The sequence below is a fragment of the Beta vulgaris genome, chromosome 9 (assembly GCF_026745355.1).
Source record: "Beta vulgaris subsp. vulgaris cultivar EL10 chromosome 9, EL10.2, whole genome shotgun sequence".
NCBI lineage: Eukaryota > Viridiplantae > Streptophyta > Magnoliopsida > Caryophyllales > Amaranthaceae > Beta > Beta vulgaris.
In genome coordinates this window covers 7,192,597-7,212,031 of record NC_079210.1, presented here as the reverse complement: position 1 = coordinate 7,212,031, position 19,435 = coordinate 7,192,597, and the positions used below count along the sequence as shown (strand labels likewise).

Sequence of the window (19,435 nt, the reverse complement as noted above, 5' to 3'; positions counted from 1 at the left end):
AAGCACCATGACAGTCAACATCACAAAAGCACAACACTACTACAATTCGGAAAAAATTACAACCACCGCCATGAAAAGAAAAGGCAAAACCACCGCAAACATCAAGTTAGAATAGATATGGGAAAAAAAGCAACACCACCACCATAAATGAGTAACAACATATGACCATCAATCATTCAATCTTCTTACGTGGCTGACGAAGCACTAAAAGAGCACCATCAACATGCTTGATCTAGACTTGCCAGTGGTTTTATCGGAGATAACAATAGCTTCATCAAGTTCACCATAAGTAGAAAAGAGTGAATTCGGAGAGTCCGTTGTTTTTTCAGGGCCGAGGCCAGGAACGAAGAGTTTACGACGAGAAACATCGAAATCAGCAAGCGGCGAGCGGAAGAGAGGACGTCGAAGTAACAGACGATGGCGGTTTGAAGAAGACAAAGGAGCTGGTCAAGGTGGTGGCTGGTGGTCGTGGTTGTTGATTGTGGGTCGTGGAAGAACAGAACGAGTAGTTAGGAGAAATATTAAGTAGATTGATTGTTTTAGATTATAGTATATAATCAAAATTAATTTTATAAAAGGTGTTTTAAGTAATTTTACATCTAAAAACTTAATAAGGAAAGAAAAAAACATCACATCTCATTTGAAACAACTCAAAAAAAAGAATAACATCTAAAAAAAACTAATAAAAAGTTATCGCTGGCAAATTTTTAATTAAGTCAATGAAAATATTGATCTAATGCCTCATCAGGTTTCTTCTAACAGTATATTATGTTTAAGGTTTTTCTTGACAAAACATTTTATGAAAGATTGTTTCTTACAAAAAAAACTACTTATAAAAAGTTGTTTTTAACAAATTTATCTTACAAATATGAAAAATGCCCATCATTGTCTAACAATGAATGCTCCTGTAATTGTCTAACCGCCCTTTCACAGATATTAATTTATCATTCCTCTGTCAAACCTTAAACAAAAAAACAGAAAGTAGGAGATAAACACAGAAGAGGTGCGCGCACACACATGGAGAGAGAGAGAGAACAAAAACTGAGACAATTGCCAGCTGCTTTTTCTTATACCAAATACAACAGTTTCAGTTCATTCATTACATCCTCTTCTTTCCATCAAAATTCACTTTACAGATACGAGGGTAGAAAGAAGAAAATGGAGAAAAATGAGGAAATACCCACTAACCTACATCTTATAGCCTCTTTTTATAAATCCTAACCTTCATAAACAATGAAAAATACCTTACCAGTCACTCAGTAAAATCTAGCACAAAACTTCAACTAAATAAAGGCTTTCAAATATGACTGGGAAGATTTCATATACCAACAGAAAGAAAAAGAAAAAAACCTGCTCTGCTGCTCATATCACTCCAAGCTGGCTAATAATAGTAATATTTAGTCAATGGCAGATTTCATCCTATACCTGAATTCAGCACCCCCCGGAAGACACCTTTGGCTACTCCTTCGGCCAGCCTTTATGAAGTTACATCCTCACATTCAATCTCCTATAATCATTTTCAACACTTCCAGCATTCCCATTACATTTCCTGGACAACCCCAACCATTTAAAGGATATCGTCTCGCTTACGAAAATGGCCACTCACTCCAGATCAGTAGTTATTTGGCCAGTTGATCTGTGCATGCTGAGGTTGTTGATAAACACTAGCTGTTGCACCAACCATATCAACAGCCCCAGGCATGGCTTGGGACTGTTGTAGAAGTGGATGCATCGTTGCTGCTGTAACACCTTGAGCGGGATGGTAGAGGCCAGCAAAGGTACCTTGGCCAGCCTGCGTAGGTGCAAAAGTCACATGCTGACCTTGAGGAAGATTGTAGTAAGAGTTTGCTGGTAAACTGGCCATCTCACGACCTGGTGCAGGAATCCAGACTGCTGAACCTTCGCTCTGCAACATAATAATATTTCAACTCGCCAAAGAGAACCACTAGGAACGCAAGACATGACCAAGCAAATTTTTGTATGACAATGAATGGAGACGTAACACAGTAAACTTAATATGAAAAAGGACATGAATAATCACTTAAACCCATTCACACCAATAAAGGATAGCTTATAGTAATAGACATAATGTTTTAGTCGTAACTAATACGCACCCAGAACAAGGTGCCAAGCCAACATTAATCGTACCTTGTACGCACCCATAACAGAATGCAGCTCCAAACTTTGATGTATCTCAGGGAAAAGCATACAAAACATGCAAGCTAATACACGCCAATACAGAGCTTATTGAAATAGACATAATGTTTCATTGAAAAGCAACGAGTAGCATCTATAATAGAAATTGACTTCGGCATAGAATATATACAAGATTATAGCACAATTTGGCCCAGTTAGTAATTCTCTCCTCTAGGCACAAGATTGAGGACCTTGATTACTTCTCTCCCCCACCCCCACCCCCACCCCACCCCACCCCCACCCCCACCCCACCCCCCAATACTTCCTAGCATAGACAACATCTTACTAGATAAGTTGTTCTAATAGTAATTATATAAACCAAGAAGAAGAATAATAGGACGAGCAAGCTAACCTGCTGTCCAGTGAGATACATATTACTTTCTTTGAACTGGGATGCCGCAAGATCCTCATTTGCAGTTGAATTTCCAGCTGTAGTAGCTGAAGCAGGATTGTAACCAGCTGGTGAAGGCCCATATGGCCCATAACCTCCACCTATACCCATGTGCATAGGGTTTACGGCGTTACTTGCTGGCTTAAATTGAGACATTGGAAACTTAACTGCTGTAGCGGCAGCCGTTGCAGCAGGTTGCCCTGGATATACACTGCCTGCCTGAGCCTGCTGAGGGAATGCGTTATTACCAAGAAACTGATGCATGGCAGGAGGTGGGACATAGAATGGAGGATAGTAATGGCCATAGGGAATGTAATTTGGAGGGTAATGGGGAATATGAACTCCGGCAGGCTGGCGGAAAAGAGGCATCGGCTGTTGAGTGACGGCTATAGGGTTTGGCATCAACCCCCCAGCTTGAGTTGCAAGAGGAGTTTGAGCCGCAGTAGGCAATACCATAGAATTTCCACCCTGCAAATGAGACAAACAACAAGAAACTGTGTCAATGCGTTATTCAACAGAATAAATTCAGGAAGAAGTTATGAATCTGATAGAATTGATCGTAAATGACTGGTGTGAACTAACATGGGCAATGCCACAAATTAAAGGGGATATACTTGGTTTCATAAAAATACAATATGTATAACAATTTCGCTTATCTACTATTTGCAGTTTGCACTACATTTGAGAAGAGCAAGCACATATGCTGCTTATTACTATCAGTTCATAAATTCCTCCACTATGTTTCTACATCGCAGATAGTGAGTCCAGACTCCAGACAACTCACAGGCTACTATAAATTGATGCAGTCGAAACCTACTCAAGAATGGTTTCAACCAAGGCTGAAACTGACTGAGTCTAAGTTGCAAGGTCTCAAGTTCAGCTCAACTTGACACTCAGAATGCCTCTACGTACACATTAAAAAGAAGACATAATTACATGACATAAATATTGCATGTACATAGATCAAGAATCAAGATGATAGTTTGGAAAATTCATCAGAAACAAAATTGAAATTACTTAAGGCAAAAGACTCCAAGATCTAAGAAAGGAGACAGAACATTAAGTAGGAGAAAGCATTATAGTAGTTCAAGGAAAAAAAATGAAAGCTAAGTGCAATTCATTAAAGCCCTGAAGCAGCAACAGCAAACAAAAGAAAGAAGAAAGATTCGGAACAACAGGGCTGTTATGCTCATTACTAAACTTGTTGAAGAGATGAAATATAACCACGGTATATCTTTTTGATCAGAGGTTGAATCGATCATCAGAAGAAGAATTAGGCCAAAAATTAGGATACATTCTGGAAAAATCAAACTTCCATCGAAGAGAAGCAAAAGAGTTTGGATTTTGGAGATGTAAAATTAAGTTAAACAGATAAGCAACATCTTAGGTATCCTCTACCAACAAATTTCGGAAACCTCGAATCAGAGGGCTGGCAGTTCACCAACTACGTAGAAATGGTGATCTCATCAATTGGAAAATCAAACAAGCAAGGGGAGACATAACATAAAACGAGCACGAAAAAAACTACTTCTAAGAGCCTACAACGGACTCCTAGTACATATATTGAGGTCCCAGATTCAGAGAGAATCATCATCTCTGTTGCTTAACAAGGGGGTCCAATGATCAATACAAAAAAAAAAAAAAAACTGGCATGTTGTGTTTTAAGATTCCACAAGCAGAGTTCTATTCATGAGATCCTTTTATAAACACTGAAGTCAGCAAACAAACCTCTGTGGGAGATTGTGAGGTCTGTGAAGACATGACTGCAACACCCCCACTGTACTTGGAGGCAACTCCATGAGCTTGAAAAGGCGAAACAAGGCCATCACTATCTGCTCCAGAACGATAAAATTGGGCATAGAAGCTTGAAGGATCCACTGGTTGCTGTACCTTGACCAATGAACAAACATCAATAACCACATTAAAACTTGCTTAACTGACAGATGAGAACCAGGAACTGTAAACATAATATAGCAGTAAAATACATGATATAATTGTTTTTAATTCAATACACACCAATGACCGGCCCTTACATGTTACATCTGCCAGTCAACTAGTTATTAAGATAAAGCATGCGTTTGACTAATAGATCATACAATCAAAAAATAAAGCACTTACTACAAAGCTAGAAACCCTGGAAGCATCACGTCCTTGCGTTTCAGACGCTTCTAGAGATCCTAAGGGGTTTCCCAGCATTGGTGGCAAAAGACCAAAATTATAGCCAGTAGAAGAATGGGCACTGGAATGCTGAGGACCACCAACTGTCTCCTTCGAATCACTGAAATCTTGTACTGGATTAGCCAGAACACCAACATCACCAGATGCCAAGTTCTCTGCTTGCTTGCTTGGTTGTGACTGATCAACATAATCAGCTTCCTCTCCTGATGCCAATGTGCTTTGACTGCAGCAAAGAGAATCATATAGGGAATAGTTAGGCAAGATAAAATGGACAACATGATCGACAATATATCATCTCTCTACACAAAAAACTTTACATGGAATTCAGCATGCACATGTAATGTGTTAGAATGATAGTGAGCAATGCTAAGGAGTGGCACACTGGTCATCGGGGTTAAGTATTGGTCAGGTCACTTAAAATTGGGCCTGTTTCGGGCCTGTCTATATATGGGTCGAGTCTACTTCAGGTCTGTGCAACTGGGTCGGCAGACTAGGCTCGGGTCTGTTTCAGGTCAAGTCAATATTTGAATTATATATATAAATTAAAGTAAATATATTTCAAGTCAATAATTACAAACAACATACTTCCTCCGTTCCATAATAAGTGAAACACTTACTATTTTAGAACGTTTCAAAATAAGTGAAACATACCCTAAATGGAAAAAATAAAGTGACAAAATGACAAGAGTACCCATCATAAACTTGTGTAGTTTGCTTTTCTCCCTCCTACTTTTGATAACATAAAAGGGTATTTTATGACTTTTTGGCTTTTGAAAGTGATGTTTATTAAATCTTGTGCCCAATGCCTATGTTTCACTTATTATGGAACGGAGGAAGTATAAGAGAGAATATTAAAGTAAATAAAAAGAATTAAAAATTAAAAAATTAAAATTTGGTTCAGCTTTTGGTAGGGAAACATAGTTGACGACATAGTTCAGGTTGCTTAGGGTCAGGTCATTTTGGATCATCAGGTTCAGATCTGCGTAATTCTGATCGAGTAGGGTCATTTCAGGTCTCCGGTCAATTTCACGTCACCACTTTCAGATCTGATGGTGGTCTCGGGTTGGGTCAGTTTCACCAAGTCTAGCCACGTTGTTATAGTAACCCAAGAATTTGTGAGCACACACTTCATAGTGTTTCCATCCTAGACGTAGCACATACTCCATAAGATATCTAAAAATCTTTAAGAGGCAACAAGATAAGGACCAACCGACCAATGCTTTTCTTTCAGAAAAGGTATTGGTAGCTATACAAGTTTGTGCCCAAAGTCTAACCCCCCAGTGCCACTTTCACAATCAAGTGCAGCAGCAGGGTGTCATTGTTCTTAAAATGTGCTTTAACAACTTAGTTGAAATACAAGATAAAAGGTGACTGTAATTTCAGTCTTTGTAAAGTGTTGCAGCTATCATTTATTATCAGGAACAGCAGTAAGAACATTCTAAAAACAGTAACCAAAAAAAAGGTGGCATAAGGTTGTATATGAAAAAATGGTACACCAAATCGAGCCCCCAAAAAGCTAAAATTAAGGTCAAAAGTGAAGAAGGCCTGCTATTACTAATGGCTTGATATGTGAAAAACAAGACCTCAAAATATATGGAGGTTTAATTGTAGATAAAGAAACAGGCACACCTCCTCCTTCCCCTTTGTTAACAGAGTAAATAGCAGGTTAACTTAGATAGACAATGTCAATAACACCAGTTGAAATAACGCCAGTGCCACAACGCAATGTTATTTAGGTATATACAACAAATATGGGGACGCGCTTGATAGTTGCCCTTTTTTTATTCCTGAGGGAATTTTGTTCATACGAATATTAGGATTGTGGTACGCTGTGAATATTTCAGTATGTTGTCATGTTTTAACATATCATAAGATCGGAGTCTACTATAAAAATTAAAGCTGTACCAATTTCTCCACAAATGCTGATAAAATAAATTCACAAACTGCACCAATCCAAAAAAGAGAGAAAAATAAAAACCTCAAAGCAATCAAGACCATTTCACAAGTTCAACAAATTCTGAACAATAGATGATCTCACCAGATGACAAACAAAAAAGTTAAAACTCAAACTGCAAACAAGACGCAACCTCTTCCAGCCCCAAACAACCTCACCTTACTACTCCAACCCCTTTATTCTAATCTAAACCAAAACAAAATGTATCAGTAGGACATGGGTATGATGATACCAACTATGACAATCATGGCAAAGCAAGGAAAAAACTATAGTTTGCTATAGATTATATTATTTACAATAATACCTATACCTATCAACCACCTCCACGTCTGTGAATTTGGCATCTAAATATGTGGACACTTATTTAGTACTCCCTCCGTCCCATTTTATTTGCCACATATACTTTTTGGACCAGTTTTAGTAAAGTGAACACATAGAGAGAAAGAAGTGGGTGGGTAGGGCCAAACTATACAGAAAAATATTGCTGAAAAGGGTATGTGGCAAGTAAAAAGGGACAACCCAAAGAGAGAACTGTGGCAAATGAAATGGGATGAAGAGTAAAAAGTTTTCCTTCACAATGAAAGGTAAATAAATAAAAATATACCTCCTCTTCACAGCAAAGGGATGGGAAAGATATATATAATAGAATAAAACATGCATCTATGACAAAACACATATAAAGCCATTATTATCTCTCCATAAAGAGCCACAGCGCATCGCATGGTGATAATATCTTTGACAAAACCCAGAGGCTGAGGTTCCACTAATTAACTGGTATTCTGGGGACAAAGAACACTTTATTGATAGGCAGAATGGCAAATATAGGCTGAAAATAAAGGATTACTAAATTCACTGCGTTTTTAACATAAATGCATACAAACCTCGTGGCCTCTTCTACTGTTTCTTCAGTCCCCTGTTCGATCTCAGAAACAGATTTTGAGTTCTCAGTGTCGGCTTCGCTGGAGTATTTAGAGGCGATAACAAAAGTGGCATCAAAGCTTCCAAAACTCAAACCAGTTCGCACAGCATCAGGTACATGGATGTGGTTTGGAATGATAACATGCTGTGCGTCTCTAACATGTAGACCTTCCAACTCCTTCTGCAGATTGTTGGTAGCACAAGCTAAATCAGTTGTGCTTTCCACAGACTGAGTGCTTGCACAAGTTTCAGCTGGAATAATGGAGCCTTCAGATGCGGCTGGTGTTTTAAGTCCTTCAACGGTGTTTGTGTTGGTCACTTTTGGTTTCCACTCCTTGTTGGGGCCCACTAAAAACATAACAGGATAGTGTGTGAATAATGCAAAGCACAGTATTGAACACCCATAGACATCAAGTAGAAAATAAGACATATCAAGTGATATACATATACAGGAAGAGGGGAGGAAACACATGAGAAGAATACGTTTGGTGAGGAGACTTTCAACCATTATCATCCATCGGCTGTAATCCATTACCCTACAATAACTACAGCTTTAAACCAAAGAAAAAAAAAGAAAAATGCCCGCTAAATGTGTATAAGTTTCCACAAGAAAATATGTGCATCGTCCACCATACACTTTTTCTAATAAGTCCACATGATCTTATAATCCCCAGTGCCTCCTTATCTTAAGAAAATTGCAACATTTCAACAACACACTGCAGGAAGCAAGATGATCCAACCCTTGAACCTAGCCCTTGGACTACAGCCTTTTGAAAGATAGCAGAATTACTTTCTACCGTTAAGATCCCAACAATAGATACTCATTGTTTCCCTATTTTGAATCTTGCAATAACACGTTTAGTAAGGATTTTCCAACAATACGCTCTTCCTTAGTTGATCCAAGACAGAAACTATTTGCCGGCAAAAAATAATTTGATGCTCTGATTGGATCACAGGGGACATCAACCAAAAAAAAAAACATAAGTAGATGAAAAAAGAAAATTAATGGTGAAAAATGTAATTAAATCTCGTACACTGATTTTCTATCCCAATGCTGATCTTACCGTAAACGTTCTTCTCATTTAAGCCATGTTGAGAGGGGGGGGGGGGGGGGGAGAGAGATGGGACTTCTTACTTCAAGTCACAACTGCTCTTACTTCTTACAAGAAGGATAGCCTTCTGTCAAACAGTAAAAACTTTTCCTCAAACAGCAAACACTTGTGACAATTTAGTTCGATTTCTTTCAATCTTTCCACTTGAGTACTCTAGAAAACACTAGCAGCCTTAGCCTACAAATAGATACTAATATACTGTACAAGTATTCCCATCCTACGGCAAATTACATGACAAAGCGCCAAAGCGGCTCCCTGGAAGATGGACACATTTGGCTCTTATCAATATTCGTGAATACCAGAGAATTGCCACATGTATGTTTGCAGCAGAGCAACTCCTCCTCCTTAGCTCCTCCAGAGCCCACAAATACATCAAAACATACTTGTAACAGCTCAGCACAGTACAAGGGAAGGCCCAGGAGTCTCCATGCACAACAAAATAGCCTTCTCCACAGATTATGTCACCTAACAGTGAAAGAAAAAGATGCACGCATAACTCTGATTGATTTCACAGCAATTCCAAGTGTCCGGCAAGATAGGTGACTTAATCTTCACTTTAGCAGCCCATCATTGGTGCTAACTCTATCCAGTGCCTAAGTCCACACAAAAACGCTTAACTAAAGACATACCCAAGCCTTCCAAATAAAATAGGCAACTGAGTAAAAAAGAGGGTGCAGACTGCAGAGAGACAAGGTCAAGCAACAAGGGAAAGAAACTACAACAGAAGCTCCCAGATGGATCACCAATCCAAAATCTGGAACTGAGACAGTTAAAGGAGTCAGAACTTAAACATCAAAGCTCTTCTATGGCTCTTATCTCCCTGTCATGAAGATGCTTCCATAAATAAAGATCACACATTCATCAACAGAACAACCAGCAATGCTCACCAAGTGGTACTCCTATTCAGAAAGGCAGTCAACCTTTTTATTATATGATGACAAAGGGTATCTAAGAATAACTTTTTCTTAATCTCTTTCATTACTACACTCCCCTTTCTTTTGCGTAACAAAAGTGACATGATTTGTATAACATATTAACAAATCAGGATAAGTCAACTAATTTCTTAATTAGTAAAACATCCAAGTGATGTCATTACAGGATGGAACAGTGCACATTAATCCAACATTTTTCGTTCCATTAATATGATAGTCTGGCCATACCTCTCAAACGAGAAAGAACAGAAAACAAACTGTCACAAACGTTCCATGATAAAAATTTATGTGAGCAAGAACAAAATTAACCTTTCTGAGATCCCAAAGCTTGCTGTGCCCGGCTACCATAGTTAGACAAAGGTCGACTTGATGAAGAGCTCCCATGACTCAAGGATGAAGACTGCAAGATATCTGCAGGCTGATTCTTCCCAGCTCCTCCTAGTCCCTCGCCGTTCAACTTACCTAGCATCAAATTTCACACATCAAAAGCAAAAAAAAAAATTCCAATAAAACACCTCAGCTTCCCAATTAAAAACAATAACAATTAAAAATCAAAATAAAAACAATTTAAAAGCTATATATTGTTCCATTCGAGCCTCCCTCTTCCTTCTCGTTCTTCTCTCTCAAAACCCTAGTTTCTTCATCAATCTAGGGACAACCACCACCATATAATTCTATTACTATTTCCTAATGTCATGTTTACCATAAAACTCCATTCTCCATTGGAGAGTTTTCCTACGCATACATTATGACATATCAAACCATACATTGGGATTCATCTCTCTCCTTGTTAGAGTTTTGGAAAATTTGTTCGTTGGTTTTGTTTTCTATTATGACTTGATTCGTTGATGAGGAATTCATGCGGTGTTGAGACAAATGTCAATTCTTCGTCTACAATCAATTTCATTAAATCTAAAAACAATAATAGATTGATAGACCCCCTCGTGGAAGGTTGTATCAAAAGCAATATGAAAGGGGTTTTCCAGAGGTGTCTATTCAATGACCGTGGTTTTGCCATAGTAGAATTATATGTGATTCAATTGGATAAAATATGTCAGTTTTGAATTCTATTGTAGATGAAGTATGATTTTAGACTAATAAATTAATTCATTTCAAAGATGAGGAAAACGGTCAATACCAGAATTGGATTTGTTTTCAGGAGGTATATTTAGATTAAGCTCCACAAGGGAGCATGGGCTTCCGACGTCAAGTTTGACAGCGCCAACAGCAGTGGAGACACATGCATCATTAGGTGGAACCAGCACAGGATCCGAAGCTGGGGAACCAACATCTGAGAGCGATGCTGTCAATATAGATTCCACATTGACTCCAGACATAATGTTGGATCTCTTGTTTCCACCACTACGTATATATGGCTCAAATTCCTTTGTAACGCTTCCAGATGAAATATCTGAGATATTGGCGCCTTTAGTACCCTCTGAAGCTACGTCAATGGGACCATTGGGCATCTCTGTCACAGAGCTGTAAAAGATAAACAAGAGTATAGACATACAGATTAAAAAGATACACAAAGGATTTGAGACCAGCAACAAAACATCATGTGAATAGCTTCTTAAAAAGAAACGATTCAACAAAAAATCACCTTCCATCATTTGTTCTCTTGATATCCTGAACAACCGGGGAAGATGAGATAGAACCAGCTCTATTCGAAGCATGACTGATTCCATTCTCCTTACCAGGAATACTTCTTCCCCCACCAGCATCTGACAGAGTCGCCAAAGAGGTGATTCATAAGTGCACATCATATGCATTAAGAATGCCAACAAAATAACATGTATGAAATCTACAAACAAGACATTCATATTGTCCTCAGACACAAATATAACTTTCAAAAAAAAAAAAAAAATTGATTCAACCTTCTCTTTCTAGACTTGTCCACTTTAAAATTCTATATACTATTAATAAAGTAAATAGAATTTATATTTACATAATATCCCCAGTTATTTTAAACATAACCTGCAACCTCAAGGAATAAAAATCACAACCATTAAAAGCGAAGCCAAATTTGGAAAAACAAACAATTTCTAGGACCGATTGCTGCTAGCAGCAAAAAGAAACATATCATGCAACTTTAAACTAAGAAAGCATTATGCACGGTTGTCTATGTCTGGAGAAAGAATAAGAGATGAATAATTTCAAAGAAGAAAACAGAAGTCTTAGTTCGAATTGGAAGCTAATGACCAACATTGACAAGAGCCCTATACAGAATAGTTTCAACTCACCCTGAGCTGGATAACGAGAGGAATAGTTCCCCCGACCACCTCGACCACTACGTCCTGGAGGACCTGATCTCCACCGTGAATCTACAGCATCTCGGTTGGTCGAGTTCTGAATTGAATGAACACAGTAAGAACCAGAAATACACCAGCTGACGAGCAGGTGCAGTAACCAATCTTAAAGTAAAAAGGAAGTTTGACAAACTACAGATCTAACAAAAGGGCTAGAGAAAGTGAAAAGATCATACATATTTCTTGCAAAAAGAATGTAACTATTGTAGCTCAAGTAATTGCAACCACCAATGGAGACGCTATAAAATATAAATAGCAAGATTCCTTCTGACCTACAGACCAAGACCCAATATCAAGTATAAATTTCTGCTGCACAGCATATTCTATCAAATAGAACTTCATTCCCCCCTCCACCCCATCAGAAAGCACCATGCCAATTGGAGGGGCTATCCAGCAAAATACAAAGCAAAACATATATGTTCTTAACCACGAAAACATGTATTATTAACCGCCCTCAAATCCTATTTCATCTTCTCACTGCCACGCTAACATTCCATCCAAAACATTAAGATTAAAAATTCCCAATCAAATCCCTAATGTATATTGTCTACTTAATTATCTCCTTTATTTTTATCTAACTAGTATATCCTTCCTCTGTCCACAAATAAGTGTAACACTTGCATTTTGGTGATCAAACTTTATAAAATTTACAATAGTTCTCTACAATGTATACATCAAAACATGTCATGCGGGATCTTATTGGATTTTTTTTCAACATATATTTTCAAAATATCAACTTTCCTTATTTTTTACTAAAATAGAATCGTATAATTGGCCAAAAGCGCATAATGAAGACCGTGATATATATAGAGAGAGAGAGGGGGGGGGGGAGGTCAAGATCACATGAGAATGATATTTAGATGAAAAATGAGAAATAATGTGGACCATTAGCTCTAATCAAAATAACAAATTCATGGCTGAGATATGTCCTTCATTAGACGTGTTTACTCGACTATTTTCGCTCTTGTCCAGATTAAAAGTTTTTTCCCACCTTTTTCTCTCTCTTCCACTCAAGAACAAATCGGGAAGTTACTCAAAATTACACATGTAACATAAATTTAGTTCGAAAGTACGTCGTTGTCAAAATCAATACCAAAAAATGGAAGAATGTCTGAGCAGTTGCTCACGAATTTGGAGGTCAACAACCCAGACAAAGATGAAATAGTCAACTAAGAGAGAATTCATCTTTGTCGTTTGGATTGTTTATGCTTTCATAGTTTTTTTAAAAAAATTTACAACCTAATGTTCGAATTACTTTGATGTTACTGAAATTGATTTAAGCATTTGCAGATTTTTGTGCTAAGGAATGTTGTATTGTTGTCAAACAAACTTGATTAGCTTTTAGAGTTATACCAATGATTGTTTAGAGTATAGGAATTACTTACTAGAGTTATACCAATACTTATTTAGATTTGTAGTAAGTACTAATTGGAGTTACAGCAATATTTGTTTAGAGTTATATGAAATATTAATTAGAGTTGAATTATAGTAATTAGAGTTATAACAACATTTCTTTAGAGTTAGAGGAAGTACTAAACAGAGTCATATCTATACTTATTTAGAGTTGTAGTAAGTACCAATTAGAGTTACAGCATTATTTATTTAGAATTATAGCAACATTTGTTCAGAGTTATGGGAACGAGTACCCAATAATTATACACATGCTAGAGTACTAATTAGAGTTATAACTATGTTACTATACTTTAATAGAGTTGTATGAACTACTAATTAGAGTTATAGCGACATATGTTTAGAGTTAAATAGTTATTTAGAGTTGTAGTAAGTACTAATTAGAATATAAGAAATAACAATTAGAAGTATATAGCAACGTTTGTTTTGAGTTATAAGAATTACTTTAGAATTATAGCAACATTTGTTAAGAGTTACAAGAAGTGTTAAATAAAGTTATACCAATACTAGTTTAGAGTTATAAGAAGTTTTAATTAGATTTATACCGATACTTATTTTGTTTATTATAGCAATGCTTCTGAATAAGAATATTGTTTAACATTTGAGAAATTCCTCCTGGAGTTCACGAAAGCAATTTAGCATTTCTTTGAAAGAAAAAACAATTTAGCCGAAATCACAGAAAAGCTGTGAAACTACTATAACTCCTCTCTTACAGAAACATGTAGGGCCTCAGAGGTGAGTAAAGAACTCTGAATCCTGTACTTTTATCAAGTACATTTTGACAATGTTAGTCTTTGTTTTGTGAACCATGGAGAACGATTAGCCGGTCAGGTAAATAACCTAAAGGAACGAGAGGAAGGAGAAAGAATGTGAGGAGAGAGAAAGAATGTTTATGCTTGAGGATGGGAGATTGTTTTGGACAATTGGTTTCTTTTACTTTTTATTCTGGACCATTAAATGAACCATGATCTAAGGGATGGTATTTTTTCTCAATTTCTATGTAAAACAACATTCTCCCCTGAACTCAATTCTAACTATATATATATAGTTGCATGTCTTTGTGAATATGGCTAAAAACACAATTAGGCAAACATAATTAAAATCATTTAGTTCCACTTAGAATAAGACCATCACAGCAACCACTGAAACCAAATTTGTTGATCAAAAACGAAATACATGATTAATTAGCAACATTGATTTCAGGATGGCATTAAGGTCTTTCACAGCTATATTTACATATTTCAAAACGTACCTCTATTTTTCGATATCTTCTCCTTTTGACTTCATGGAAGGTATCTAAAGAACATTAAACAGCTCGTCATATGTAAGTATGCAAAGGGTAAAAGGAATGTTTAATAATGTACAGAATATGAGATTGTAGCTATCACAAAACGTGCTCCCTGTCAGCTTTCGATACATGAAATGTTAGGAGGCTGGAGGAAGAATTTTATTTTTTACTCTTGATACACTATCACTACCTCTCATTTTTTGTTCTCCATTCGTTGTACAGAATATCACTACCTCTCATTCGTTGTTCTCCAACCGCACACTTTCTTTGTTTTTTTTTACTCTTTATACACTATTCCTAATTTTTGACCCAAAGGCAAATGTGCCAAATAATGCAGCCATAGAGGGAGTGCATGCTGAGTGTATAACAGCTCTGATAAGTTATACTAAAGCCTAAGCAACCTCCTAAAGCCAACCAAAAGTTCAGCACATTCTTTTAGATGTTCGATCCAGTCTACTCCAGTCTTTCGGAAATTGCACCAAGGCAATAGTGTGCAGAAGTTGGGCACAAGGGAAGAAAACAAGCCAGGCACCTTGGTAAAGCAGTGAACAAATATTTTCAGTCAAACATAATCACATACTGAAAACAATAAGGTACATAAGCAAATTTATATGGCCTTAGTGTTTGGGATGGTTTTCTAGGTATTTGGAGAAAAGGGGAAAATTCTGACAGAAGAAAATTTAAAAAATTATAAATCTTAACTACAACAATTAGACAATATAAATGAAGGAATAAAATCGGATAAACTAAAATCAAGAGGAAAACATGTTGTCAAGGGTAAGTGCACAATCATGCATAGATGCACAAACACCCTTGCAACTTTTCTCCCAACGACTTTGTTGACTTCAAAGTGCAACTAGAAGAATTTTCTTGCAGGCCTTAATCTGCCTTGTGCACCACTTGTGAATCTCCTTCTAGCTTTTGATCCATCCACTAAAAGCTGACCTCCCTTATTTATAGATATTAGGGGTTCCACCCAAAAAGACTTACCCTTAGAACCACTACACAAGTCTAAATGTCCATCCAGGCACAAGTGGCTTTCCTATCTTCACCTTAAGAGGATAAGAGGCTAAGAGCTTCTTCCCTTTCAACATGGATTCACCCGCACCATCTCTTTATCAATGTCATTCTCTATGCATGACGCCGATATTTATTCTATGTAGAGCACTACTATACATTGATTCCTATCTTATTTAATCAAAAGCTAAGTCAAGCTAGTAAGGATCAAGAAAATGATGATCAGCTTACTATTAAGAGACTGGGACGCAGATGCAAGGGTAATGCTTTAAGTCGAAGCTCCAACAGGATCTCAATTCATCCCTTGAGCAAGTATTTTTCAGTTATTCAAAAAAGCAGTAATTAATATACAAATTCAGCATTGTATTAAATCTCGGATGCATCACCGCAACAAGAAGGTGATCTGGGTTGGTTGGTGGTTGTGGCGGAGGGGATGTGGATGGAACGTGATAGCCGGTGGCAGAGGCAGTAGTAGTATGAATGAAAATTGCGTGCAATGGCAGAAGGAGCAATAACGATGGTGCCAAGACTACTGAAGCTAACTGCTGCGTCATTGGCGCCTATGAGGGTGGTTGTATGTAGGTGGTGTTGGCATTAAAAGTGAAATGTTGTGCTCCCTCTAATGGATAGGATGAGTTGTGGAGTTATAGTGGTCAGAATACACGGGATCTTAAGGAATTGACATAGCTTAAAGGGGGTTGGGATATCATTGTATAGGAGAGAGGTAGATTGGGAGCCTGTAAGGACTTACGGAACACTCTAATGGTCAAGCTTCTTTTGTGCTAACCTTGGAATGGAAGTTATGCAAGATCATAATGCTCATAACTTCTCTCTACACTTAGCTGCTGTGAAAGCTCCATCTACAAATGGATAAAATTTCATTTTTAGTTTATTGTATATAGGTTATCAAAAGTAAAGGGGCAACGCCGGTTTCTTGTTCTGTCAAGAATTGGTTATTGCTCCTTTACTAGCCAAGAATTAATCAAAGAAAAGAACTAATGAAGAAAAGGGCAGATGTAGCCAAATGGCTCAAGGTCAACAAGCCTACTTTTGCTTATGTGCTTGGGAAGGCTAGGTACTTGGTTCCCTTTACAATATTAATTACCAAATAGAAGTTCCATAGACTGAAAGTTCATAAAACATGTTGTTTAGTTCCTCTTCTTGTGTACCTATCTACTTTTAACTGGCATTGATTTAAAGTGCATTTCCTGAAAAGTTGAAGCCCAAATATATCATGTCAACAAGAATTATTGCAGCAAACAACTACAAACAGTTATCTTCTTCAACAACATGACAACATCAGAATCTCAAAGAAGAAACTTTCAACTTTTTCAAGCTACAACCGCCAACATAAATAATAATTTAACAAAACAGCAGGACATAGTACAATTATCAACAAACTACGATGAGAATTGGATGTGAGATTGACAAGAGGCAGCTTTTGTTCTAGCATTATCTTTTCCAAGGTACATTTGTGCAGTCTTCTCATACGATAGATAGAGATTCATGGCATGTATCTAAAATATCACCTTAACATGCTTGGCATATAGCTGTTCAAGGGTCCAAAATAATCCATTTCTAAACACCATCAAGTTCACAATTAATGCATAAACTTCCAACACTAAATTAACAGAAATAATCCAAAAGTAATCATAATCTAAATTGGATCCACTATCTATATTTGTCATCTAAATCTTGTTCAAAGTCCTGAACTTCGCCGCCACAATAACCACCCAGCATAATAATCACAGTATCACACTGAATAGAGGTCCAAACTCCAAATGTACGCCGCCTTTGCCTTTGCCTTATCCTTACACTTATCCTTACCCTTAATATATATATATGAGAACCCTATCAAAACAATCTAGCTTGTGCACAATTCTAAATTCAAATTCGTTCCTCATGGCAGCTAAAAGTGCTCCAAAATGCTACAATTTTCTTCAATTGCATGAAACCAAATTGTTATAATAAAACACCGCGACACCGCAGTATAACTAAAAGGAGATGAATGAAAAACCAAGCAAGTAAATGAAGACAAAGAGAGTAGAACATAGGAACGAGGGCGAAATCGAGGAAAAGAAAAACAGATCAAGTGAGAGTAAAGAGAGACCTTGAAGAAGGAGCTTTTGAGCGGTTTCGTTAGGATCCATAGAACAATCCTTAAGCATTGCATAAATGTCATCATCACTGTGATTTCCAGTGATCTCTTTGATGTTTTGGATCGTCTTCCTCACATTGTTAGGGATTGTTGACGCCCTAAACCCACCGCTCATCTTCACAAACCCCTCTTCCAACGATGAGAGAACGAACGAACAAACAACTGCGCTAATTCAATGGAATCAATGATTCTGTCAGTAGGAAGAAGATGAAGAAGAAGAAGAAAACCCTAAAAAAAAGGGGGGAAATGAGTGTAATTGATTTGGTTAGTGTTTATGATTGGGAAAAAGAGAGACACTTTGAATTGATCTACGAGGAGAGAGAGAAAGAGGAGGGAGAGAGAGAAATGAAATGAGGGAGGGAAGAAGAGGAAGGAGCAAATTGGAGTGTAGGGCTTCTTTTTTGGTCTTTGTCACTATGTTAAGTTTTTCTTTCCTTCACCTCTCTTGGGGAGTTTGGACCGCTTTTTTCAAAGGTACGGAGTAACTATTATGGGCATCTTCGACAATAACTTTTGAGGTATTATTTACATGGTTGATGTAGTTTTTGAAGTAGCTTCTAACTTTTGAAAAATTATTTTAGTGTTTGATGAAAAAGTTTTTGGAGACAGCTTTCAGGTAGCTTATAGTTTTTGAGTAGCTTTTGCTAAAAACTAAAATTATTAGCTTTTGAGTAGCTTTGCTAGAAGTCCATTTTCATATATTATTTACACATCAAAATTTTATCAACAACTATTTTTGCAGAAAACTTTTGTGTTTGGAGTAGCTTTTGGTGTTTGAACTAGTTTTTTGGAAAAGCTATAAATATTAGTGTTGTAGCCTAAAAATCAACGGCTATGAATGTGACACGTGGCTCCATCACAGCCCTACAGGTGGCACTCTCCTATTCTGGTAAAGTACATGGGTCATAAGATTGTATGGACTAAAGTACACCTTTTCTAATAAAAAGGTGTACTAAAACCCTTCTTGTGGCCCAAAATTGTACTTAGGTCCGGTAGAGGTAAAACACATTTCTATGTAAAATTGTGAGGTGTCTCCTCCAATCAGCACTTGCCACGTGTCCCAGCATTATTGCTTAGCCAATCAAATGCCCCCAAATTAGTGTGACATCAAGGTACATCAGACATCTCAGACACTATAAATAGTCCTTGAAATCAGGGGAAAGGTATGTTTTTCAGAGCATAGTACTGTTATTCTGCCATAAATTCTCTCTCTATACTTTCTCTCTCTAAAAGTTCCTTCATATCCCTGATACCTGACTTAAGCTTCGGAGGGGGAAATACCAACCAAACCTCCAAGGTGGGTCCCTTTTGCAGGTTTCAAGGCAGAGTTCAGGTTCGGGATTCGGGTCCAGTTATTGTTGCACGAGTCTTTTAGTTTAGAACCTACTGTTGGGGATTGTAGTATTGGTTTACGAATTTAACGCTACGTAACAATTAGCATTTGGGTTAGAACTAGCTTTTGGAATATCTTTTGAAGATTGAATATAGTTTATTTTTATTATTTTTTTACACTAAAAAGTAGTTCACCGAATACTAATTGTCATAAAAGTTATTTTCACAGTCAAATTCTAA

At 37.2% G+C, this 19,435-nt stretch overlaps 1 protein-coding gene across 2 annotated transcripts; it reads right to left on the bottom strand.

Annotated features, from left to right (window-relative positions):
- Positions 1-1,042: 1,042 nt before the first annotated feature.
- LOC104902958 (GBF-interacting protein 1-like) lies at positions 1,043-18,282 on the bottom strand. Of its 2 annotated transcripts, none has more exons than XM_010690908.4 (11): positions 17,816-18,282; positions 14,653-14,696; positions 11,925-12,030; positions 11,285-11,405; positions 10,820-11,163; positions 9,991-10,143; positions 7,601-7,985; positions 4,706-4,988; positions 4,316-4,477; positions 2,549-3,055; positions 1,043-1,906 (listed from the first exon to the last, which is right to left on the bottom strand). In XM_010690908.4, exons 1-11 carry the CDS (start codon positions 17,976-17,978, stop codon positions 1,613-1,615), a joined length of 2,562 nt encoding a protein of 853 aa, XP_010689210.1. In that variant the 5' UTR covers positions 17,979-18,282; the 3' UTR covers positions 1,043-1,612. The 2 variants fall into 2 exon arrangements, with proteins under 2 accessions (XP_010689210.1, XP_010689211.1); XM_010690909.4 differs by having other exon boundaries at positions 4,316-4,471.
- Positions 18,283-19,435: the final 1,153 nt, after the last annotated feature.